The following is a 23,999-nucleotide window of genomic DNA, read 5'->3' as shown; positions in this document are numbered from 1 at the left end:
CTGGGGGAGATATTCACCGGTGGCGATATTCATTGGTAGTGACATTCACTGGCGGAGACATTTGTTGGTGCAGACATTTACTGACGGAGACATTCACTGGTAGAGACATTCACTGGTGGAGACATTTGCTGACGGAAGCATTCCCTGGTAGAGACATTCACTGGTGGAGACATTCGCTGGTAGAGACACTCACTGGTAGAGATATTTGCTGGTCGAGACATTCACGGAGAGACGTTCCATTCGTTGGTAGAGACATTCGCTGGTAGAGTCATTCGCTGATAGAGACATTCGTTGGTAGAGACATTTGCTGGTAGAGACATTCGCTGGTAGAGACATTTGCTAGTAGACATTCATTAGTAGAGATATTTGCTGGTAGAGACATTCACTGGTAGATATATTCGCTTGTAGAGACCTTCCCTGGTAGAGACATTCGCTAGTAGAGTCATTCTCTCGTAGACATTCCCTGGTAGAAACATTCCCTGGTAGAGACATTGGTTGAGACATTCCATGGTAGAGACATTCACTAGTAGACATTAGCTGGTAGACACATTCACTGGTAGACACATTCGTTGGTAGAAACATTCGTTGGTAGAGAGAGAGACATTCGCTGGTAAAGACATTCACTGGTAGAGACGTTCGTTGGTAGAGACATTTGCTGGTAGAGACATTCGGTGGTAGGCACATTCGCTGGTAGAGACATTCACTGGTAGACATTTTCTGGTAGACATTCGCTGGTAGAGACATTCACTGGTAGACACATTCGCTGGTGGAAACATTTGCTGGTAAACACATTTGCTATTAGAAACATTTGCTGGTCGACACCTGGTAGAGACCTGGGCAGGCCGGACGTGTAGTCCAGTAACTGGGTCCCAGAATTTAACTCCGCCAAATGCCAAGTCATGAAGATCGGAGAAGGGCAAAGAAAACCGCAGGCAGAGTATAGGCTAGGCAGCCGAAGACTGCAAACCTCACTCAAGGAGAAAGATCTAGGGGTGAGTGTAATACCGAGCACATCGCCAGAAGCACATATTAACCAGATTACTGCTGTGGAATACGGGCGCCTGGCAAACCTGAGAATAGCGTTCCAGTACCTCAGTAAGGAATAGTTCAAGACTTTATACACTGTGTACGTCAGGCCCATACTGGAGCATGCAGTACCAGTTTGGAACCCACACTTGGTCAAACACATCAAGAAATTGGAGAAAGTGCAAAGGTTTGCAACAAGGCTGGTTCCAGAGCTAAGGGGAATGTCCTACGAAGAAAGGTTAAGGGAAATCGGTCTGACGACACTGGAGGACAGGAGGGTCAGGGGAGACATGATAACGACGTACAAAATACTGTGTGGAATACTCAAGGTAGAGAGAGACAGGATGTTCCAGAGATGGGACACAGAAACAAGGGATCACAACTGGAAGCTGAAGACCCAGATGAGTCAAAGGGATGATAGGAAGTATTTCTTCAGCCACAGAGTTGTTGGGAAATGGAAAAGTCTGTCAAGCGATGTAGTGGAGGCGGGAACCATACATAGTCAGTGGCCAGGCTTCAAACACCTTTTATTGTACAGCAATAAAGGAATGGAACAGACTACCCACAAATGTCAAGGCCAGTCATAGCTTGAACCAGTTCAAGAAGACTGCCAAAAAGTGTCTGATGAATGAAGCAACAGAAAGGGAGGGGAATGATTTTCTATTTTTTAGCTAAAATACGTGTAAATTTTACCTTATCCCTAGTAATGACCCTCGTATTGTAGATAGTCGTAATGACCCTCGGGTAGTAGATAGTCTTAATGACCCTCGTATTGTAGATAGTCTTAATGACCCTCGTGTAGTAGATAGTCTTTTTAGTATGATAATAAGATGTTATCTTCATTATAGAATAATGAGAAAATATTATAACCTTTATATTATAATAATAAGGTAAAAGGACCCCAATGGAAATAAGTCACTCTGTCTGACTTTTTTGGGTTATCCTAGGTTCTCTACACATATGCTGCTATGTATGATAATTCTATGTAACTGTATTGTGTATACCTGAATAAATTTACTTACTTACTTACTTACTTATAAAGCTCATGGAGCAGGGAGAGGAAAGACCCAGTAGGGGTCAGTGAAGAGGCAGGGCCAGGAGCTGAATCTCGACCCCTGCAACCACAATTAGGTGAGTACATTCGTTGGTAGAGACATTTGCTGGTAGACACATTTGCTGGTAGACATTCGCTGGTAGACATTCGCTGGTAGACAGTTAGTTTTTTTTAGTTTAATATGTTTATTATGCACCCCATACCCATCCTGTGGGCGGTAGTCAAAAGATTACAGAGGTACATAATTGGTCCAGGGACTGGACTCCAAAGTTTTGATAGCTGAGCAAGTTACAGAGGTAATGAACTCACAATTTACAAAGGTAATGAACTCACAATTTACAAAGGTAATGAACACACAATTTACAAAGGTAATGAACTCCAGGTAAGTCTGGTCACAATCATGACAAGTTACAAAGGTATTTACAGATTACAGAGGTACGTAATGGGTCCAGGGACTGGGCCCCCAAAGTTTTGATAGCTGAACTAGGTACAAAGGTAATGAGCTCACAAGTTACAAAGGTAATGAATTCTGTAGAATGGTTACTTACGTTTATACATGGCTACAATCATGAACAAATTATAGAGTAATGAGCAATTCACACTTCCACACCCGGTCACAACTGTAATGAGTTATTGGTGCAAATATTGATTGTTGAGTCACACACACCACACACACACACACACACACACACACACACACACACACACACACACACACACACACACACACACACACACACACCTGGTGAAGAGGCGGGGCCAGGAGCTAGGACTCGACCCCTGCAACCACAAATAGGTGAGTACACACACACACACACACACACACACACACACACACACACACACACACACACACACACCTGGTGAAGAGGCGGGGCCAGGAGCTAGGACTCGACCCCTGCAACCACAAATAGGTGAGTACACACACACACACACACACACACACACACACACACACACACACACACACACACACACACACACACACACACACACACACACACACACACACACACACACACACACACACACACACACACACACACACACACACACTGGTAGACACATTTGCTGGTAGAGACATTTGTTGGTAGAGACTTTCGCTCGTAAAGACATTCGCTGGTAGAGATATTCACTGGTAAGGACATTCACTGGTAGAAACGTACACTGGTGGAGGTGATCGCTAGTGGAAACGGAAGCCAACAAGGAGAATCGCTGGCGGAGAGAGTCGCTGGCAGTGAGTGTTCACCTGACAGCAACACTCAGTCTGGTGTATGTCATCAGTGCAATGTGAAACAATTATGATAATGAAGTGAAGGAAGACGTAAGCCAGGATGTATTACCCGGTGGGTGTGCCGAAGAGACTAAGGATCCCGGGGGATGATGATGGCCAGCTTAAGGCCATCGTGTGCAACAGAGACAGGATCCTCTTTGCCATTCTCACAGAGAGAGCTATCTGGATCTGGTTCAGCAGAGTAAGTCAAGTCTTGCTGGAACTGTGTCACCATAGTCCACCGACTGTAACCTGATCATAAACGTGTTGTAAATAGTTCATTACTACTGTAACTTGCTTAGCTATCAAAACTTGAGGTCCAGTTCCTGGACCCATTATGTGTCTTATTCTTTTGACTAACGTCAACAGGACCCCAATGAAAAGAAGTCGCTTTGTCTGACTTTTTGGGGTTATCGTAATATAATAGTATTTTCATATACTACAAGTACATGTACAAGGCAGACAGGCCTAGCTGACATCAGTGACATACTACAAGAAAACCGCTTGTTATGCAGAGCATTTCAGGCAAATTAGGTCAGTGTTGTCCCAGGATGCGACCCACACCAGTCTACTAACACCCAGGTACCCATTTTACTAATGGGTGAACATAGACAACCGGTGTAAGGGAACACATTCGATGTTTCCACCCTTTCACTGTGAATCAGACCTGGATCCTCACCGTGTGAAGCGAGAGCTTTTGCCACCAGGCCATGGGGCACCGTAATTTACACACGTTACTATGTATGATAATTGTACTTATGTGGCTCTGTATCTAAATAAACTTACAGGATGGGTATGGGATGCATGGTAAAAGTGTTACACTAATTTCATGAGGTGTTCAGACATTTAATTTGAAATGCCAATTCATTAATGCAAAATGAATGTTGAAGCAGCCTAGGCCCAGGGGGTAAGGCTTAGAGACTATTCACTCTTGACATAGCTGCTATTATATAGGCAACTATTTACATATTGCTATTTTTAACTATTTTTAATTCCTGTAAATTCCTTTTACTAGACTAGCATATTTTTTGATAGAATGCCTGCAGTTTTGGAAGCTTCCTTCAATGTGTGTTGTATATGAGGGTTGAATTTCAGGTTGCAGTCAAGGTGTATACCTGGAGAGGGTTTTGGGGGTCAGTGCCCCTGTGGCCCGGTCTGTGACCAGGCCTCGTGATGGATCAGGGCCTGGTCAACCAGGCTTTTACTTTCGGCTGCATGTAGTCTGACGTATGAACCACAGCCCGGCTGGTCAGGTACTGACTTTAGGTGCCTGTCCAGTGCCTTCTTGAAGATAACCAGGGGTCTATTGGTAATCCCCCTCATGTATGCTGGGAGGCAGTTGAACAGTCTTGGGCTTCTGACACTTATTGTGTTATCTCTTAGCGTACTCATAGTGCACCTACTTTTCATTGGGGGGATGTTGCTCTGCCTGCTGAGTCTTATGCTTTTGTAGGGAGTGATTAGTATTTTCAAGGTGTATATTATCATGTATCTTTCCCACCTGCATTCCAGGAATACAATGTTTCCCTAGTTTTGAAGGTTCACATTATCCATTCCATCATTTTTCTAGCAAATGTGGTGGATACATTGTTGTGATCTTTGAAAGTGAGATCCTTTGACAGTATCACTCCCAGGTCCTTCACATTAGTTTTTCACTCTATTGTATAGTTAGAATTTGTTTTGTACTCCAATACAGTTTTAATTTTCTCAAGTTTTTCATATTGGAGTAATTGAAATTTCTCTTCATCGAATTTCATATTGTTTTTTGCGGCCCAGTTAAAGATTTGGTTGATGTGCGCTTGGAGTTTTGTAGTGTTCTTTGGTGGAGGACACTGTCATGCAAACTCGGGTGTCATCTGCAAAGGAATACATGGTGCTGTGGCTTACATTTCTGTCTGTGTTCCTAAAAATTTTCCCTTGTCTTTCCATTCTTTGTAAACTATTTATTTTTTATGTTGAAATGGGTATTTTTGGGCTTTATTCTCAAACAGCATGTCGAAGGTCTTGTCACTATTGAGAGGAAATTTGTTGGCTGCCATCCAGGTAGATATCTTCACAAGCTCAGTGTTTGCTGTTATTGAGGACAATAAGCTCTGGGTTGGATATGATAAATGTTGTGTCATTGATATATCATTGGAAGTTGTGCTAAATGGAATTTGAGAGTCTTGTCTCGCTCCTGGGTTTTTGTAAGTATTCTGGTTGAAATTCTTTAATCTCATTGGTGCAGGAGTAATGATATTTCTTAAAGTTGTGAGACAAGCAGTTCATGGCTTGTACATTTTATTCCACATCATAGTGTTGCATTCACAGTTTGATGGAATTTGAATTTGGAGTTTAAATCATCTTTAAATTATAATGAAAAGAAAACTACTTAGTTTAGTTAAGCGGGAAAGTAAAACAGCACAGAACATCTCTAAATGGAGAGGGCAGAAAGTTCTTTTGCTCCTAATTATTTGATGCCTTCATTGCACCAGTGTCATGTTTCTCTAGGGATACTTAGCACACACACACTTAACCTAAAAAAAAGGCTTTTAAACCCTCAGTTTAATGGACTTTTGAAGCACAGAGCAAAATATGCTGGATCACATTAATTCATTAAATTGAGAACTTACTGCTTACTGCTCTTAGTAACTGAAAAAATAGGTTGTAGCTTTGCTGCTTACTGTGTGTACTAATTTTACAGTGGCCCATGAAAATGGTATTGCCTTTAAACTTTAGAGTCTACCTTCATCAGTCCTGACAGTGGAATTGATAAATTGAAGTCTACTTGGTTAGATTTCATGGTAAGAAAATATTCTTGTTAATTTGTGAAAACATGTTGGATTAAGCTGGTACTTTAATGTTTCTGAATTAAATAGTCAATCCAACCTGTCATAGCAAACAACTTTATTATATGAAAAAAGAACATCCATATTTATGTCTTCAGCATTGTTACTGCATTAACAAACTGACTTTAAACATATAGTTTGTGAAGCAGTCTCATTTTCATTTTGCTTTGTGCATCATTAAGTATCCTATTTCGAAATATCTTGCATTCTATTTCTTTTTGTATATGTATTTCAGCCATGTGTGCCTGTTGTTGTCCATCGTCGATCTAATGAATCGGTCAACACAATTGGGACCAATCAACTTCTGGAGTGGAGGCCTGATTCATCAATGATTGTTGTAGCTGTAAGTGGTCATTGTGATAATAAAGAATATTGAGTAATGAAAATAAGTCACTGACTTTTTTGGGTTATCCTAGGTAATTTACACTAGTATGATAATTGTAGGTATGTGTACATTTGCCTAAATCAACTTGCTAAGGCTCTCATATCTGAATTATTTTTATTTGTTATTCTTTTTAATGTAGTATTTACTTTAAATTTTATATTAGGGGAAGCAGAAAACTTATTCTTTCTTTATTGTAATTTTATGATATTTTTATATGGCTGATATCTTACCAGTGGCTCTTAATTTGTTGTAGACATTGTATGTAAAATTGTAACTTCTCCAGGTATAACCTAAAAAGCATAGATGAAAATTGGATGAATTATTGGTCCATCTTGGACCATTATCAATTGCAAATGAGAAAGAAAAAGGGAAGAAAAGCAGGTCAGAGCAAGGAAAGTGAAGAAACGGTCCTGGCCTGACTCCGGGTTTCTCTTTTTCTTTTTCACTGCTTGATAATTGTGACTTTTATTGTATATTCATGGATTTTTTGGAATCCTTTGTTATGCTGTTTGGAATGGGGAGGTTTAACCTGTTAACTGTCCAAACGTAGATCTACGTTCTCTCGCCCAGTGCTCTGAATATTTTGATTTTTTTTTTTATAGAAATAGAGTGCATTCCTCTACGTGATATGGAATAAAAAAAAAATTAGGGTCAATATTTACCGAGATATGAGCCCATGAAGTTGGCACTTGATGATCACCTGACGGCAACATGGAGCCTTGCCACTTGCAGAAGTGTTGCCAGTATATCTTTTATCTCATTTTTATATTATTTTATATAATTTGTATGTTCTGATAATTGAAATTTATAGTAGTTCTTGTGATTTCATAACCAATCTGTGTTCTGTCACTACGTAATATTAGTACTGAAATTGTACTCAAATTGTCACAAACAAACTGACAGGTCAACATTTACACCTGCCTTGGTCATTTATTATTGTCTAGGAACATACACAAAGTTATTTTTTTTTTTTTTTTATTATCACACTGGCTGATTCCCACCAAGGCAGGGTGGCCCGAAAAAGAAAAACTTTCACCATCATTCACTCCATCACTGTCTTGCCAGAAGGGTGCTTTACAGTACAGTTTTTAAACTGCAACATTAACACCCCTCCTTCAGAGTGCAGGCACTGTACTTCCCATCTCCAGGACTCAAGTCCGGCCTGCCGGTTTCCCTGAACCCCTTCATAAATGTTACTTTGCTCACACTCCAACAGCACGTCAAGTATTAAAAACCATTCGTCTCCATTCACTCCTATCAAACACGCTCATGCACGCCTGCTGGAAGTCCAAGCCCCTCGCACACAAAACCTCCTTTACCCCCTCCCTCCAACCTTTCCTAGGCCGACCCCTACCCCGCCTTCCTTCCACTACAGACTGATACACTCTTGAAGTCATTCTGTTTCGCTCCATTCTCTCTACATGTCTGAACCACCTCAACAACCCTTCCTCAGCCCTCTGGACAACAGTTTTGGTAATCCCGCACCTCCTCCTAACTTCCAAACTACGAATTCTCTGCATTATATTCACACCACACATTGCCCTCAGACATGACATCTCCACTGCCTCCAGCCTTCTCCTCGCCGCAACATTCATCACCCATGCTTCACACCCATATAAGAGTGTTGGTAAAACTATACTCTCATACATTCCCCTCTTTGCCTCCAAGGACAAAGTTCTTTGTCTCCACAGACTAATAAGTGCACCACTCACCCTTTTCCCCTCATCAATTCTATGATTCACCTCATCCTTCATAGACCCATCCGCTGACACGTCCACTCCCGGATATCTGAATACATTCACCTCCTCCATACTCTCTCCCTCCAATCTGATATCCAATCTTTCATCAATTAATATTTTTATCCTCATAACCTTACTCTTTCCTGTATTCACTTTTAATTTTCTTCTTTTGCACACCCTACCAAATTCATCCACCAATCTCTGCAACTTCTCTTCAGAATCTCCCAAGAGCACAGTGTCATCAGCAAAGAGCAACTGTGACAACTCCCACTTTATGTGTGATTCTTTATCTTTTAACTCCACGCCTCTTGTCAAGACCCTCGCATTTACTTCTCTTACAACCCCATCTATAAATATATTAAACAACCACTGTGACATCACACATCCTTGTCTAAGGCCTACTTTTACTGGGAAATAATTTCCCTCTTTCCTACATACTCTAACTTGAGCCTCACTATCCTCGTAAAAACTCTTCACTGCTTTCAGTAACCTACCTCCTACACCATACACCTGCAACATCTGCCACATTGCCCCCCTATCCACCCTGTCATACGCCTTTTCCAAATCCATAAATGCGACAAAGACCTCTTTAGCCTTATCTAAATACTGTTCACTTATATGTTTCACTGTAAACACCTGGTCCACACACCCCCTACCTTTCCTAAAGCCTCCTTGTTCATCTGCTATCCTATTCTCAGTCTTACTTTTAATTCTTTCAATAATAACTCTACCATACACTTTACCAGGTATACTCAACAGACTTATCCCCCTATAATTTTTGCACTCTCTTTTGTCCCCTTTGCCTTTATACAAAGGAACTATGCATGCTCTCTGCCAATCCCTAGGTACCTTACCCTCTTCCATACATTTATTAAATAATTGCACCAACCACTCCAAAACTATATCCCCACCTGCTTTTAACATTTCTATCTTTATCTGTAGTGTAAAGCACCCTTCTGGCAAGACAGTGATGGAGTGAATGATGGTGAAAGTTTTTCTTTTTCGGGCCACCCTGCCTTGGTGGGAATCGGCCAGTGTGATAATAAAAATAAAAAATAAATCTTTATCCCATCAATCCCGGCTGCCTTACCCCCTTTCATTTTACCTACTGCCTCACGAACTTCCCCCACACTCACAACTGGCTCTTCCTCACTCCTACAAGATGTTATTCCTCCTTGCCCTATACACGAAATCACAGCTTTCCTATCTTCATCAACATTTAACAATTCCTCAAAATATTCCCTCCATCTTCCCAATACCTCTAACTCTCCGTTTAATAACTCTCCTCTCCTATTTTTAACTGACAAATCCATTTGTTCTCTAGGCTTCCTTAACTTGTTAATCTCACTCCAAAACTTTTTCTTATTTTCAACAAAATTTGTTGATAACATCTCACCCACTCTCTCATTTGCTCTTTTTTTACATTGCTTCACCACTCTCTTAACCTCTCTCTTTTTCTCCATATACTCTTCCCTCCTTGCATCACTTCTACTTTGTAAAAACTTCTCATATGCTAACTTTTTCTCCCTTACTACTCTCTACATCATCATTCCACCAATCGCTCCTCTTCCCTCCCGCACCCACTTTCCTGTAACCACAAACTTCTGCTGAACACTCTAACACTACATTTTTAAACCTACCCCATACCTCTTTGACCCCATTGCCTATGCTCTCATTAGCCCATCTATCCTCCAATAGCTGTTTATATCTTTCCCTAACTGCCTCCTCTTTTAGTTTATAAACCTTCACCTCTCTCTTCCCTGATGCTTCTATTCTCCTTGTATCCCATCTACCTTTTACTCTCAGTGTAGCTACAACTAGAAAGTGATCTGATATATCTGTGGCCCCTCTATAAACATGTACATCCTGAAGTCTACTCAACAGTCTTTTATCTACCAATACATAATCCAACAAACTACTGTCATTTCGCCCTACATCATATCTTGTATACTTATTTATCCTCTTTTTCTTAAAATATGTATTACCTATAACTAAACCCCTTTCTATACAAAGTTCAGTCAAAGGGCTCCCATTATCATTTACACCTGGCACCCCAAACTTACCTACCACACCCTCTCTAAAAGTTTCTCCTACTTTAGCATTCAGGTCCCCTACCACAATTACTCTCTCACTTGGTTCAAAGGCTCCTATACATTCACTTAACATCTCCCAAAATCTCTCTCTCTCCTCTGCATTCCTCTCTTCTCCAGGTTCATACTCGCTTATTATGACCCACTTCTCGCATCCAACCTTTACTTTAATCCACATAATTCTTGCATTTACACATTCATATTCTCTTTTCTACTTCCATAACTGATCATTCAACATTACTGCTACCCCTTCCTTTGCTCTAACTCTCTCAGATACTCCAGATTTAATCCCATTTATTTCCCCCCACCGAAACTCCCCTACCCCCTTCAGCTTTGTTTCGCTTAGGGCCAGGACATCCAACTTCTTTTCATTCATAACATCAGCAATCATCTGTTTCTTGTCATCTGCACTACATCCACGCACATTGAAGCATCCCAGTTTTATAAAGTTTTTCTTCTCTTTTTTAGTAAATGTCTACAGGAGAAGGGGTTACTAGCCCATTGCTCCCGGCATTTTAGTCGCCTCATATGACACGCATGGCTTATGGAGGAAAGATTCTTTTCCACTTCCCCATGGATAATAGAAGAAATAAAGAAGAACAAGAGCTATGTAGAAAAAGGAGAAAAACCTAAATGTATGTATATATATATGCATGTCTGTGAAGTGTGACCAAAGTGTAAGTTGGAGTAGCAAGATATCCCTGTTATCTAGCGTGTTTATGAGACAGAAAAAGACACCAGGAATCCTACCATCATGCAAAACAGTTACAGGTTTCTGTTTCACAGTCATCTGGCAGGACGGTAGTACTTCCCTGTGTGGTTGCTGTCTACCAACCTACTACCTACAAAGTATATACATGTATAGGTCCCAACAATGTTTTAGACATGCTGAAGTATATATGAAACTTCTTGAAGGATGGTGTTAAAATGAGTATTACTAAACTGCTGACAGGGTAAGCAGTGGAGTGACACTTGATGATCTTGCACTGCTGCATGGAACCCTGGCTTTATTTGTTTTCATTGTTACTCATAGGCACATCTGTCTGTCTAGCTATGTTTATCTGCCCGCCCGCCCGCCAGCCAGCCACTTATTACACATTCTAGAAATGTTTCTTTTTACTTAGGGCATAGGTTATAAGACATTCTGGCAACATGACACTACCAGTGGTACCAAAATTGAAAGGGTGTTGCACAAATATTGCACGTGGGTTATTATCGAGGTATTTGATATTTCTGTGACCACTTTTGGCCACATCCACCTCAAAGCCACCAAACTTGGGGTCAACATCACTTTCCTCTTAAAAGGGAAGTGTTAATACGACATGACATCAGTGAATCCTTGGTGTTTGCCGCGTTGTTTGCTCTAGCTGGCACTGGTGCTCCCACAAAGTACTAAGTGATCCCAAATTTTTTAATATTGTGCATACTGAGTGTTAAGACCCATTCTATGCTGACCAGGCATCTCAGGCCAATTGTGGCAAATTTGGAGGCAAGAAAAATAAAACATAGATCTACGTTTGGGTTAAAGCTCATTAGTATGAGGATTCTGAAATATTTATTTTCTGATTTTTAACAATTTGAAGCAAATAATTTCATCATGGTGAATGTCTTGTTTGGGGGATTTCATAGTCACATTACACACAGTATCCATAATTTATGTGATATTTGACAATCAACAGAACTTTACTAAATATAAAAATTTAAGTAAAATGTGCATTATTTATTACAAGAATAATACTTTCATTCAGAATAATAATAGTATCTCAATTTTTTCTAAGTTATTATTTTTTCAGACAAATAAAAATCAGCTGCTGTTTTATTCAATTACTGTGGATGAATCTCGACGGGAAGTATATGAACAGCGGGATCCACCTAATCCAACGTTGAAGCGAGAATCAGCAGAACTCTATACTTGTGAATCAATACCTCCTCTTATGTTTTCCACGGTCAGTCCAAGTACATTTACGGGGCTTATTTTGCATATTTGCTCTTGATTAACCCTTTGACTGTTTCAGGCCCCTCTCTGAAACTGTCATTCTATGTCGCTCAATTTTTGAAAAAAAAAAAATTATTTTTTCTTATGAAATGATAGAGAATCTTTTCCCGATGGTAATGACACCAAAAGTTCGAAATTTGGTCGAAAACTCATGGAATTATGCTCCCACGAAGTTAGCGGTCTCGGTGACATATGTGTATCGGCGATTTCGCCGACTTTGAGCCCTATTTTCAGCCAATTCCATTGTTCCAGTTGACCAAACTCATAGCTATTTCTTTAGAACTCCATTTTATCTATCAGCTGAGTACAAGAAACCTCCCATTTACTAATTTGGACTACCCAATATGGTGGTCAGAAATTGGCAATTTGGCCAATTTCACGCAGAATAAAAAAGATGCCAATTTCAAAATAGGGTCCAGAATAAACAAGGTAGATATTCGTGGCACTAAAATAACATATGCTCTGTTCATTAGTCACATCTCTAGGCCCCTCTTATATTATTATTGCTTTCTATTTTGATTTTTTATTCATACAAAAAACTACAAAATTTACTGTTATGCACACGACTGCATTATTGTAAAAATGGTATAAATAATATCAGTGCACTAGTGAAAGAATATTAGACTCCCCAGTTGACGTGTATTGGACGTGTGGTGTGATTTATTTACTCTTCAACATTGGTAAAAATCGAACATTTCCGCTACTTTGAGCTCAGTTTCAAGGTCGTTTTCATCGTAAAAGTAATGAAAATCATCTCTATTTCTGTAATATGTTTTCCATTTTATCACCTAAGACCATGAAAACGCGAATACAACGATAAATACTATACGAAAATACACCTCAAAGTCGGCGTTTTATTCCAAAAAAACGATCAGTTTTTTTTTTCTCATTACGCAATGTGTGCTGCAGGATTTTTTTTATGTGGTGCACACTGACCACACAGACCCATTCTCTCACATGTGGGCCTACCAGCTTTCTCCCACTTGATTTGAAGCCGCTAGAATTATTGAGTATATATACGTCAGAAACATTGGCTCGTAAGACGTATTTATACGTCGAAAACAGTCAAAGGGTTAAAAATTTATTTTATTATGTTTTACAGTTTACCATAGGATGTATATATTGCATTGTCAGATGTTCTATTTGATTACAGTAATTTAGAGTGCATACTGTACATTAAAATAAATGATAAAATTTGCATACAAAAAATTAATGTTCATTAACTGTTAAATTTGCTCGCCCAAAATGTAAACAGTACTACTGTACATGTAGTGTTTGGAGAAGTCCTTACAAAATGACATTAATAATTCAATCTTGCTAGGCTAGAGTGCAGAGCAAACAACAGGAAATACATATCTTTCCAATACACAAATAACCACCATGATGTTTTGGTCCAACTTGGATCATTTACTAAGTCATGCTACATACTGTACCAGTATTTTCTGTTGTTTGTTCTGCATTCTGGCCTAGCAAGATTGAATTATTAGTGTCATTTTTTACATCCTGTTGGGGGTTTAAATTATCAAACTTTTGCAATACATTAAATATCACCATTATATTTGTCCAGTTATGTTGGAGGAGCTGCCGTTATCCTGTATTCATATACACTGTGAATTTGGGAGGATTTTCATCACCTTTTAGTAGGTGCAGTCTTCATATTTGACTATAGTTGTCAAAGTGGGACACAGAAATAATTTGTAAAGCAAGATTTTAATTTTCTTGTCTTTGTACATAGAGGTTTGATTGATATTTGTATGAATTTTTTTGTATGGCATAATACTGATATAGTATTATAATAATGTATGGTAATGTTTTGCAGGGCTCTTCTTGTTTTAATAATAATAATAATAAATGCAAATAGAGGGGTACCATAGACTTTGAGTTTTAGGTACTTGAGGTTCCAGCAGGCTTGTGTGAGTGTGTTGGATAGGGGTGAATGGAGATGAGTGGTTTTCAGTATATTTGCTGTTGGAGTGTGAGCAGAGTAACTTTCATGAAGGGATTCAGGAAAACTGGTTAGCCAGACTTGAGTTTTGGAGCGGCAAGGGCAGTACCTGCACTTTGGAGGAGGAGTGTGGATGTTGCATTCAAATTGGTAATCTGATTGTGATGTCAACACACTTCTGACAAGACGACAATTAAGTGAATGTTAGCAAATGTGTTTTCTTTGGATCACCCTGCAATGGCAGGAGATGGCTGTTGAGTTAAAAAAAAAAATAATAAATGAAAATAATAATAAATGATGATAAAAAATAATAAATGAAAGTGCTGAATGATGATGAAAGTATTTTCTTTATGGGGATTTTCTTTCTTTTTGGGTTACCCTGCCTCAGTAAGAGACAGCTGACTTGTTGGAAAAAAAAAATAACAATAATAAAACACATGTAAGATTTTAAGTGTCTGATATAGTCAAGCACAGTCCCAGTTTGGAAATCTTATTCTTGTAACAGAATTGGAGCTTAAATAATAACCATTGTGTAAAACAAATATGTTAAATAATATATGCATTAACCCCTTGAGGGTCTGTGCTGTAGTTCTACGGCTTTGAAGCCAGTGTCAGTGCCATAGTTTTATGCCATGAGCTCAGCTAATGGCATAGATATGAAAGAATGAGAGATATGGGAGAATGGGTCTATGTGGTAAGTGTGCACCATATAAAAAAAAATCCTGCAGCACATTACCTGGAATACCTGGAGAGAGTTCCGGGGGTCAACGCCCCCGCGGCCCGGTCTGTGACCAGGCCTCATGGTGGATCAGGACCTGATCAACCAGGCTGTTACTGCTGGCCACACGTAATCCAACATACAAGCCACAGGCCGGTTGGTCAGGTACTGACTTTAGGTGCCTGTCCAGTGCCTGCTTGAAGACAGCCATGTGTCTATTGGCAATCCCCCTGTTGTATGCTGGGAGGCAGTTGAACAGTTTTGAGCCCCTGACACTTATTTTGTCTCTTATTGTGCTAGTGGCACCCCTGCTTTTCATTGGGGGGGGGGGAAAATGTTGCACTGTCTGCCAAGTTTGTTGCTCTCATAGGGAGTGATTTTCATGTGCAAGTTTGATACTAGTCCCTCTATGATTTTCCAGGTGCATATAATCATGCATCTCTCCCTCCTGCATTCTAGGGAGTACAGGTTGTGCGACCCTGTTTTTGTTTTACACCAACCACTTTGTGGTGTATTTTTGTGTGGTTTTTCTAGTTCCATTCTTGGTTTCTTGGTCTCATTTGATAAAATGGAAGATATTTTACAGAATTAGAGATGATTTTTGATTGGTTTTAGGACTGAAAATAGCTTGAAATTGAGCTCAAGGCGGTGGAAATGTTGAATTTTTGCCGATGTTCAAGAGTAAACAAGTCATATGTCCAATACATGTCAACTGGTGGGTCTAATATGCATTTACAAATGTGCTGATATTATTTGTACAATTATTACAATATTGCATAACATAAATCTTCTATTTTTTGGTGTGAATGAAAATTCTTTGTCTTCTCTTCTTTCAACAAACTAGCCGTATCCCATCAAGGCAGGGTGGCCCAAAAAGAAAAAAGTTTCTCTCTTCAAATTTAGTAATTTATACAGGAGAGGGGGTTACTAGCCCCTTGCTCCCGGCATTTTAGTACCTCTTACGACATGCCTGGCTTACAGAGGAATTCTGTTCCACTTCCCCATGGAGATAAGAGGAAATAAACAAGAACAAGAACCAGTAAGAAAATAGAAGAAAACTCAGAGGGGTGTGTATATATAGGCTTGTATGTGTAGTGTAAGTATAAGTAGAAGTAGCAAGATGTGTACCTGCAAGCTTGCATGTTGATGAGACAGAAAAGACACCAGCAATCCTACCATCATGTAAAACAATTACACTCTTTCATTTTACACTTACTTGGCAGGATGGTAGAACTTCTCTGGGTGGTTGCTGTCTACCAACCTATTACCTAGGAGAAATTCTGTGTAAATAAAAAATAAAAATGGAATTCATGTGTAAAGCCTGGAAATGTAACTAATGAACAAAGGAAATGTTATTTTAGTGCCAGGAATACCTGCATTGTTTATTCTGGACCGTATTTTGAAATTGAAATATTTTGAAATGTGCGAAATTGACCAAATTACTAATTTTTGACTATTGGGCAGTTGAAATAGCTGATTGGGCAGTTTCTTGTGTGCTGTTGATTGATAAAATGGAAGGTATACTAGCAAAATTGCTAATAATTTGGTTGACTAGAACAATGTAATTGGCCTAAAATAGTACTCAAAGTGGGCAAAATCGTTGATATGTAAAGATCGCTGACACTGCAAAATTCGTGATAGCACACTTTCGTCAATTTTCTGTCAGATTTCATACTTTTTGTTTTATTACCTTCAGAAAAACATTCTCTACCATTTCATAATTTTTTTTTTTTTTTTACCCTGGGGACAAATTTAAGATTGGGGGTTTGGACCCTGAAGGGGTTAATAACATGCAATATATAGAGTGCAGTACTAGCTAAAATCTTGCTGTTCTCTTAACTTATATTATGTGATTGTTATAAAATGGTGCATAATAACTGTAGTGATGTGGGAATAGAAAGTGTGCTGATGGTTGATTTAGTTGTGATGCTTGTGAGTGACTTGGGAGTCATGTCAATGGATACCTGTTCCTTGTCATGTTCTTCAAGGTTAGTAATGGGGCTAGTGTTAGGAAAGAGAACACTGCTTGACCATTTGCACCATCTGGAGGCTTTCTGAAACATACATTGAATTTGCATTTTGTATCTCATGTTGTGCTTGGATGGCATAGTTTTGTAACATCTGCATTAATAAAATTAAGGTTTCTTTGTGAATCTTGTTAAACCTTTGGGGGGTGCATGCCTTCTTGCGCCCATAATACGTGAACACGTTACCCTCGAATTCATACTAAATGGCATCTTGAGTGGTAGGTAGAAATATCCTCCAAGGCACCAACATGATGGAACCTAACCCCCCCTCCTCCCAACCCCATCTGCACCACCACCATCATAAATGTTGCTGAATCAAGTAATGTACATGAGCAGTTGCTTCGTCAGTGAAGGTATTTCTTCCCTCTTCCTCAGGACACCTGCATCCATCCCTCTGTCATTTGGTAATACAGTGTCAACATAAGCAAAGCATTCAGTGGATGTGGAGATACCTAGAGATGTGCAAGTATAGTGAGAGTAAATGTTGGGGCTGAGGATGTGTTTGTATTTTACCTGATCATGCATCAGTCAGTCTTGTTAGTAGAATAATTTAGATTTCTTTAGTTTATATTGTGATGTCTTAGGAAAGTTCATTTAATGCAAATCCTATAAGTAGTATGACATGTACTTTGTGTAATATTAATAGCAATTAATGTATAATATAAAATTTTTTAAGGCCTTTGAAACTGAAGTAGCTGGAGGAGTTAAAGGCCTGGTTTGTTTACGTGATGAGTTGATGGTGGCTACAGGCACTGGTCATATACAAAGACTGCGTTGGGATGGTTCACTAAATTATGATTACTGTGTGGACCTACGCAGGGTTCCCTTCTGTGACGATCAGCTAGTTATGAAAGGTAAGTTTTTCATGTTTCACTTAAGTAGGGCTAAAACATATGCTTAAGAGTGGACAGTGTTCAGTTTGTATCTACTATATTTTAGTTTTTGTAGACTATGACTTAAAACATGATTTTCATATCTCCATGTGCCCTCCTGCAATTAATGTATCAACATTTCTTTTATCAAATGTTTGTTCCACCCTCAGTTATAGGAATAATAAATGAAAATAGAATTTGAATGATAAATGTAAGTCTTAAAAATAAAAGCTCTTTCTTTGATGGAGACCAAGGGGCCCATTTTGCAATATGGTACACCTATTCTGATAGCACCAGGAGGTCTGCTAAGCTGCAGTAAAATTCTAGTTTGTCAGTGTTCTAATTATCAGTATCAGCTTGGGTGGTGCACACACATCAGATGGTGATTTGTACAGATCACACTTGTCAGTCAGCAACTAGAGACAAGATAGCTAGGAGGTGGGGGGCCTTCTGAATGTAGGGCCAGGAACCGATCCTGAAGAGACTGGTTGAATATCTCATGGCTGAGGGATGCAGCCCAGCACAGGCCAAATCATTGGATGTGCTTATGATTCATATATGCAAGAAAGAACACAAGAGATGGCCAGCCCTTGCCTAACAGGGCCACACAAGGATCTACTTATGCTTTGCAAATGTAAGGTCTTGCTTGCACATGTAAGATGGGGGTTAAAACCTGACAGCATAATGCAGGTGACCTAAGTTGCTTTCTATTGAAAACCTTAGATTTCATTAAAAGAGGATAATCTGGTGGATAAATGGAAAATGGCACATAGTGCCAATATTTATAAAGGAGGATCCCTTGAGTCCAGGTCTATCTTGCTGACTGGAGAAAAATGGATAAAACACTTGGAATTCAGAAAACTACTACGTGATTAGCAAAAAGTAGTTTTTGATATGCAAACTCCTGTATATCATCAGCATCATCTATTATGACAGACTCAGAACTTAACATCCCTGAACATTTAACACATTTGCAGTCTCCATCAAAGGTAGGGTGGTCCAAAGAAGAAGAAACACTCACTTCACTCCATTGCTATCTTGCCAGAGGCTCACCAACATTACAGTCCAGCTGCCTCTCCAAACTGGTACAGTGCAGGCACTGTTCCTCACATCTCCAGGACTCAAGTTTGGCTAACCAGTTTCCCTAAATCCCTTTATAAGTTTTACCATGTTCACACAAAATCATAAAAACCACTTGCCTACACTCACTCTTATCTAACATGCTCACACATGCCTGTTGGGTGTCCAAGCCCCTCACATTCTAAACTTCCTTTACCCCCTCCAGCCAACCTTTCCTAGGATGACCCCTACCTCACTTTCCCTCTGCTACAGATTTATACACCCTCCAGATCATCCTATTTTGCTCTATCCTCGAAATGTATAATCTCATTGACCTCCTCAGTCCTCTGGATAATACTTTTAGTAACACTGCACCCCTTCTAATCTCCAAACTACAAATTCACCTCTACCTCCAACCTCCTCGTTGCAACATTTAAAACCCATGCTTCACACCCATATAAGAGTGATGCTACCGCTACACTCTAGATACATTCCCCCTTTTTTTTAGTCTCCATGGATAATGTTCTTTATCTCCACAGACATACATAAATTATAAAAATCACAAAACATTAATATCAACTTAAAAATGATGACATTCGAAGAGAAATGGCAATTGGACTGACAGCTGAATTTTCTGACATGTATCATGGCATACAATCACAAGATAGTTGTACTTATAGAGCTTAGTCACTGTTTTCTCAGTTGCGAGTATTCTTGAGCATTGCAGTATAAGTATGTATGTATGTATATATGTATGTAAGAATGTTGCAGTGAAAAGGTTAAGACTATCATGTTTAAATTTGGCTGTTTGAAGGCTTTTATGTTATGGCAGTCATCTTTGGAAGGGTGAGAAAAATGTGGGAATAATCTGTAATGAGAAGCTTTTTTAAAAATTTGAAGTTTGTCTGTCATAATTTAATTTAACTCACCGTTAGGTATTTTAATGTTTGTGTAAAGGTTAAGTCTTTAATTTTTTTTTTTTTTTATAAAATGAGCCTTTATTTTTGGTGTATCATTTCAGCGGTTCCCCTGGACATTCCAGGAATACATGTAATAGATCTAGAATATTCTCCTCTGGTGGGAGGCTTTGCAATTGTTCTTAGTGATGGTAGAGCTGCATTTCTCACTGCCTCGACACTTAAATTTGACCCAAATGTAAGTAATACATTGTGTTTTCCTAATTGTATTCTTAATTTTGCTAACATCAAGCAGGCATCATATGTGGGTGTGTTGACTGGAATCATTGGAGACAAGTGTTTTTTGGGGGATTTTTCCTAATTGCATTCTTAATTTTACTAACATCAAACAGACATCAAGTATGAGTGTGATTGGAGTCATTGGAGCCAAGTGTTGTTTGGGGATTTTCTTGCTATTGGACTATGATAAAGCAACATCTTAGAAGGGATTTAAGGAAAATGGTTAGAGATGTTGCTTTTCAGTTGGGTATTTGAGTGATGTCTGTGTACCAGTGTAAAAACTGCCAGTGATTGAGTGATGGTGAATGCATTTACAACTCTGGGTCACCATTCCATTGTGAGAAACAGCTGATGTGTTATAGAAAGGTAGGAGACATGTTTAAACATTAACAATAATTTTTTAACACACTGGTCATCTCCCAATGAGGTAGAGTGATCAAAAACAAGAGGAAGAGATTTCACTTTCACTCATCAGTCACTGCCTTGCCATAAGCATGTGACTTCACAGTTCAAATAGCCCTCAGAAATGCAGTATCCCCACCCTTTGTTCAGAGTGCAGGCACTGTACTTCCCACCAATTTGGTTACATTATACACTAATGATTTGTGTAATGTGATTTCTGGCCTATAAATTTGAATAGATTATGAATATGGATTGAGGCTTACAGGCTTTTAATGGCATTGATAATATGAGGTTTTTACAAAGCAGAAGTGTTATAAGAAGAGCAGAGTATATGGAGAGTAAGAGAAAGGTGAGGAGAGTGGTGAGAGAGTGCAAAAGGAGAGCAGATGATAAATAAGAAAAATTTTTGGAGTGAAATAAACAAGTTAAGAAAACCTAGGGAATGAATGGATTTATCAGTTAAAAACAGAGTACGGGAGTTAATAGATGGGGAGCTGGAGGTATTCGGTAGATGGCGGGAATATTTTGAGGAACTTTGAAATGTTGATGAAGAAAGGGAGGTGGTAATTTCATGCACTGGCCAGGGAGGTATAACATCTTTTAGGAGTGAAGAAGAGCAGGATGTGAGGGTGGAGGAGGTTTATGAGGCATTACATAGAATGAAAGGGGGTAAAGCAGCTGGAACTGATGGGATCATGATAGAAATGTTAAAAGCAGGGGGGGATATAGTGTTGGAGTGGTTGGTATTTTTGTTTAATGTATGAAAGAGGGGAAGGTACCTAGGGATTGGCAGAGAGCATGTGTAGTTCCTTTATATAAAGGGAAGGGGGACAAAAGAGATTGTAAAAATTATAGAGGAATAAGTTTACTGAGTATACCAGGAAAAGTGTATGGTAGGGTTATTATTGAGAGAATTAGATGTGAGACAGAGAGTAGGATTGCGGATGAGCAAGGAGGCTTTAGAGTGGGTAGGGGATGTGTAGATCAAGTGTTTACATTGAAGCATATATGTGAACAGTATTTATGATAAAGGTAGGGAAGTTTTCATTGTATTTATGGATTTAGAAAAGGCATATGATAGAGTGGATAGGGGAGCACTGTGGCAGATGCTGCAAGTGTATGGAATAGGTAGTAAGTTACTAAATGCTGTAAAGAGTTTTTATGAGGATAATGAGGCTCAGGTTAGGGGCGCCTCACACTTCGCTGCGCGAAATAAAAAAAAAATTGAAAAATTACGAAAATTGAGTTGTTCTTACCAAAAAATAGCTGAAATTTCTGGCTGCACTCTGGTATAATTATCATTTTTATATGATGTTTCTAAAAGGAATTATAGTCATTTATAACAGGCATGGTGACAGCGCCTTGCGTAGCAAGTGTGCTGACACGGCATTTTTTTTTTCCCAGCCTTTGTTATCGTTTTCTTATATCTTTATGGCTAATATAATACAAATTCACCATCTGAGATCATGGCAGAGTGGGTGCAGTTAATATGGTCCAGGAACCAATCAGGAACCTCCCCTGGGAATAGTGCTGAGATGGCCGAAACTACCAGCCAACAAAATATTCTATACCCACGATAATATCAATTATAAGGCTTATTTACCTATCACAATTGATCTAATATGACATAGGGCAATATAATAATAGCATAGAAACATAAAAAGTACACCAGAAAAAATAATATATAGCATAATATGATGCCCGAGAGGCGAAAAAAATCTGGGGATATATCCCATTGAGGTGAAAGACCCATTCTCTCATCACTATGATGAGAGAAAACAGAGATTTACAATGGTTAACTGTAATAAACACTCATAGGTCATGGAAAAAGTGTAAAGAAAGCTAATTTTTCGGGAAAAAAAAATTTCCCCGGGCACCTGGGGTGCTGCACACTTCGGCCTATATCTCGGAAGTAAGTTATTTACCTATTTAGGGTCAATCCATCCTTATTTATGAATGAATTGACTTGATTTTCATAACAAACATAGAAGAATGATTGCTTTGCAAATTACAAAGGTCCTTTCTGAAGTATCCCAAATATTTTTAGATTTGTGTGGGCAACAAGACCGACATCTTCCAAAATGTCAAAAAAGTTATAAAACTTTATTTTTTTTTAGCATGAAGATAAAGTTTATTTTAGAATTGGTGCATTATTTTTGATGGAATTAGAAGTGTTCTATCACCAGCAAGTGTCAAAACCACTTTTGCAAGTACCACTGAGTACAGGCTCGCTGCCAAATGTAATTTTTTGTAAATTTTGCATATTTCATTTCCTTTTTGGCCGATATTTTTGAAACTTCAACAAAGCATGCTCAATATAAGCTTCTAATAGTACACCAAAAATGAACGTAATCAGTTGAAAAATAAAGAGATGGAATATTTAAGGTTGCGGGGCCCCTTACACACAGAGAGAGGGAGATTACTTTCCAGTAAAAGTAGGTCTTAGACAGTTATGTGTAATGTCACCATGGTTGTTTAATGTATTTATAGATGGGGTTGTGAAGGAGGTAAATACTTGGGTGTTGGGGAGAGGGGTGGGATTAAATTATGGGAAATCACATACAAAATGGGAGTTCACACAGTTGCTTTTTTGCTGATGATACTGTGCTTATGGGAGATTCTAAAGAGAAGTTGGAAAGGTTAGTGGACGAGTTTGGGAGGGTGTGTAAAGGTAGAAAGTTGAGAGCGAACATAGATAAGAGTAGGTTGATGAGGGTATCAAACAATTTAGATAAAGAAAAATTGGATATCACATTGAAGAGAGGGAGTATGGAAGAAGTGAATGTTTTCAGATATTTGGGAGTTGATGTATCAGTGAATGGGTTTATGAAGGATGAGGTTAACCATAGAATTGATGAAGGAAAAAAGGTGAATGGTGCATTGAGGTATATGTGGAGACAAAAAACATTATCTGTGGAGGCAAAGAAGGGAATGTATGAAAGTATAGTGGTACCAACACTCTTATATGGGTGTGAAGCTTGGGTTGTAAATGCTGCAGTGAGGAGGCAGTTAGAGGCAGTGGAGATGTCCTGTCTAAGGGCAGTGTGTGGTGTAAATATTATGCAGAAAATTCAGAGTGTGGAAATTAGGAGAAGGTGTGGAGTTAATAAAAGTATTAGTCAGAGGGCTGAAGAGGGGTTTTTGAGGTGGTTTGGTCATTTAGAGAGAATGGATCAAAGTAAGAATGACATGGAGAGCGTATAAATCTGTAGGGTAAGGAAGGCGGGGTAGGTTGGAGAGAGGGGATAAAGGAAGTTTTGTGGGCGAGGGCCTTGGATTTTCAGCAAGCCTGTGTGAGCGTGTTAGGAATAAATGGAGACGAATGGTTTTTGGGACCTGACGATCTGTTGGAATGTGAGCAGGGTAATATTTAATGAAGGGATTCAGGG

The 23,999-nt window shown here is 39.1% G+C and overlaps 1 protein-coding gene across 5 annotated transcripts in view; it reads left to right on the top strand.

Annotated features, from left to right (window-relative positions):
• The first annotated feature begins 3,273 nt into the window (after positions 1 to 3,273).
• Positions 3,274 to 23,999, top strand: part of Rich (Guanine nucleotide exchange factor subunit Rich) — a 253,655-nt gene continuing 232,929 nt past the window's right edge. For 2 of the 5 annotated variants that reach the window (XR_011391807.1, XM_070083584.1), the window contains exons 1-5: positions 3,275 to 3,555; positions 6,417 to 6,524; positions 12,189 to 12,341; positions 17,758 to 17,935; positions 20,034 to 20,167. Coding sequence is in view for 4 of the 5 variants with exons in the window: in XM_070083584.1 (XP_069939685.1) it covers positions 3,415 to 3,555; positions 6,417 to 6,524; positions 12,189 to 12,341; positions 17,758 to 17,935; positions 20,034 to 20,167 (714 nt within the window). In the remaining variant the exon portion in view is untranslated. Of the gene's footprint in view, positions 3,556 to 6,416; positions 6,525 to 12,188; positions 12,342 to 17,757; positions 17,936 to 20,033; positions 20,168 to 23,999 lie in introns of all 5 variants that reach the window. The other 3 variants (XM_070083587.1, XM_070083586.1, XM_070083585.1) reach the window with 2 other exon arrangements.

Source organism: Cherax quadricarinatus, chromosome 10, assembly GCF_038502225.1.
Source record: "Cherax quadricarinatus isolate ZL_2023a chromosome 10, ASM3850222v1, whole genome shotgun sequence".
NCBI classification, from domain to species: domain Eukaryota; kingdom Metazoa; phylum Arthropoda; class Malacostraca; order Decapoda; family Parastacidae; genus Cherax; species Cherax quadricarinatus.
The sequence above is the reverse complement of the archived record's forward strand: the minus strand, read 5'-3'. Positions and strand labels throughout refer to the sequence as shown.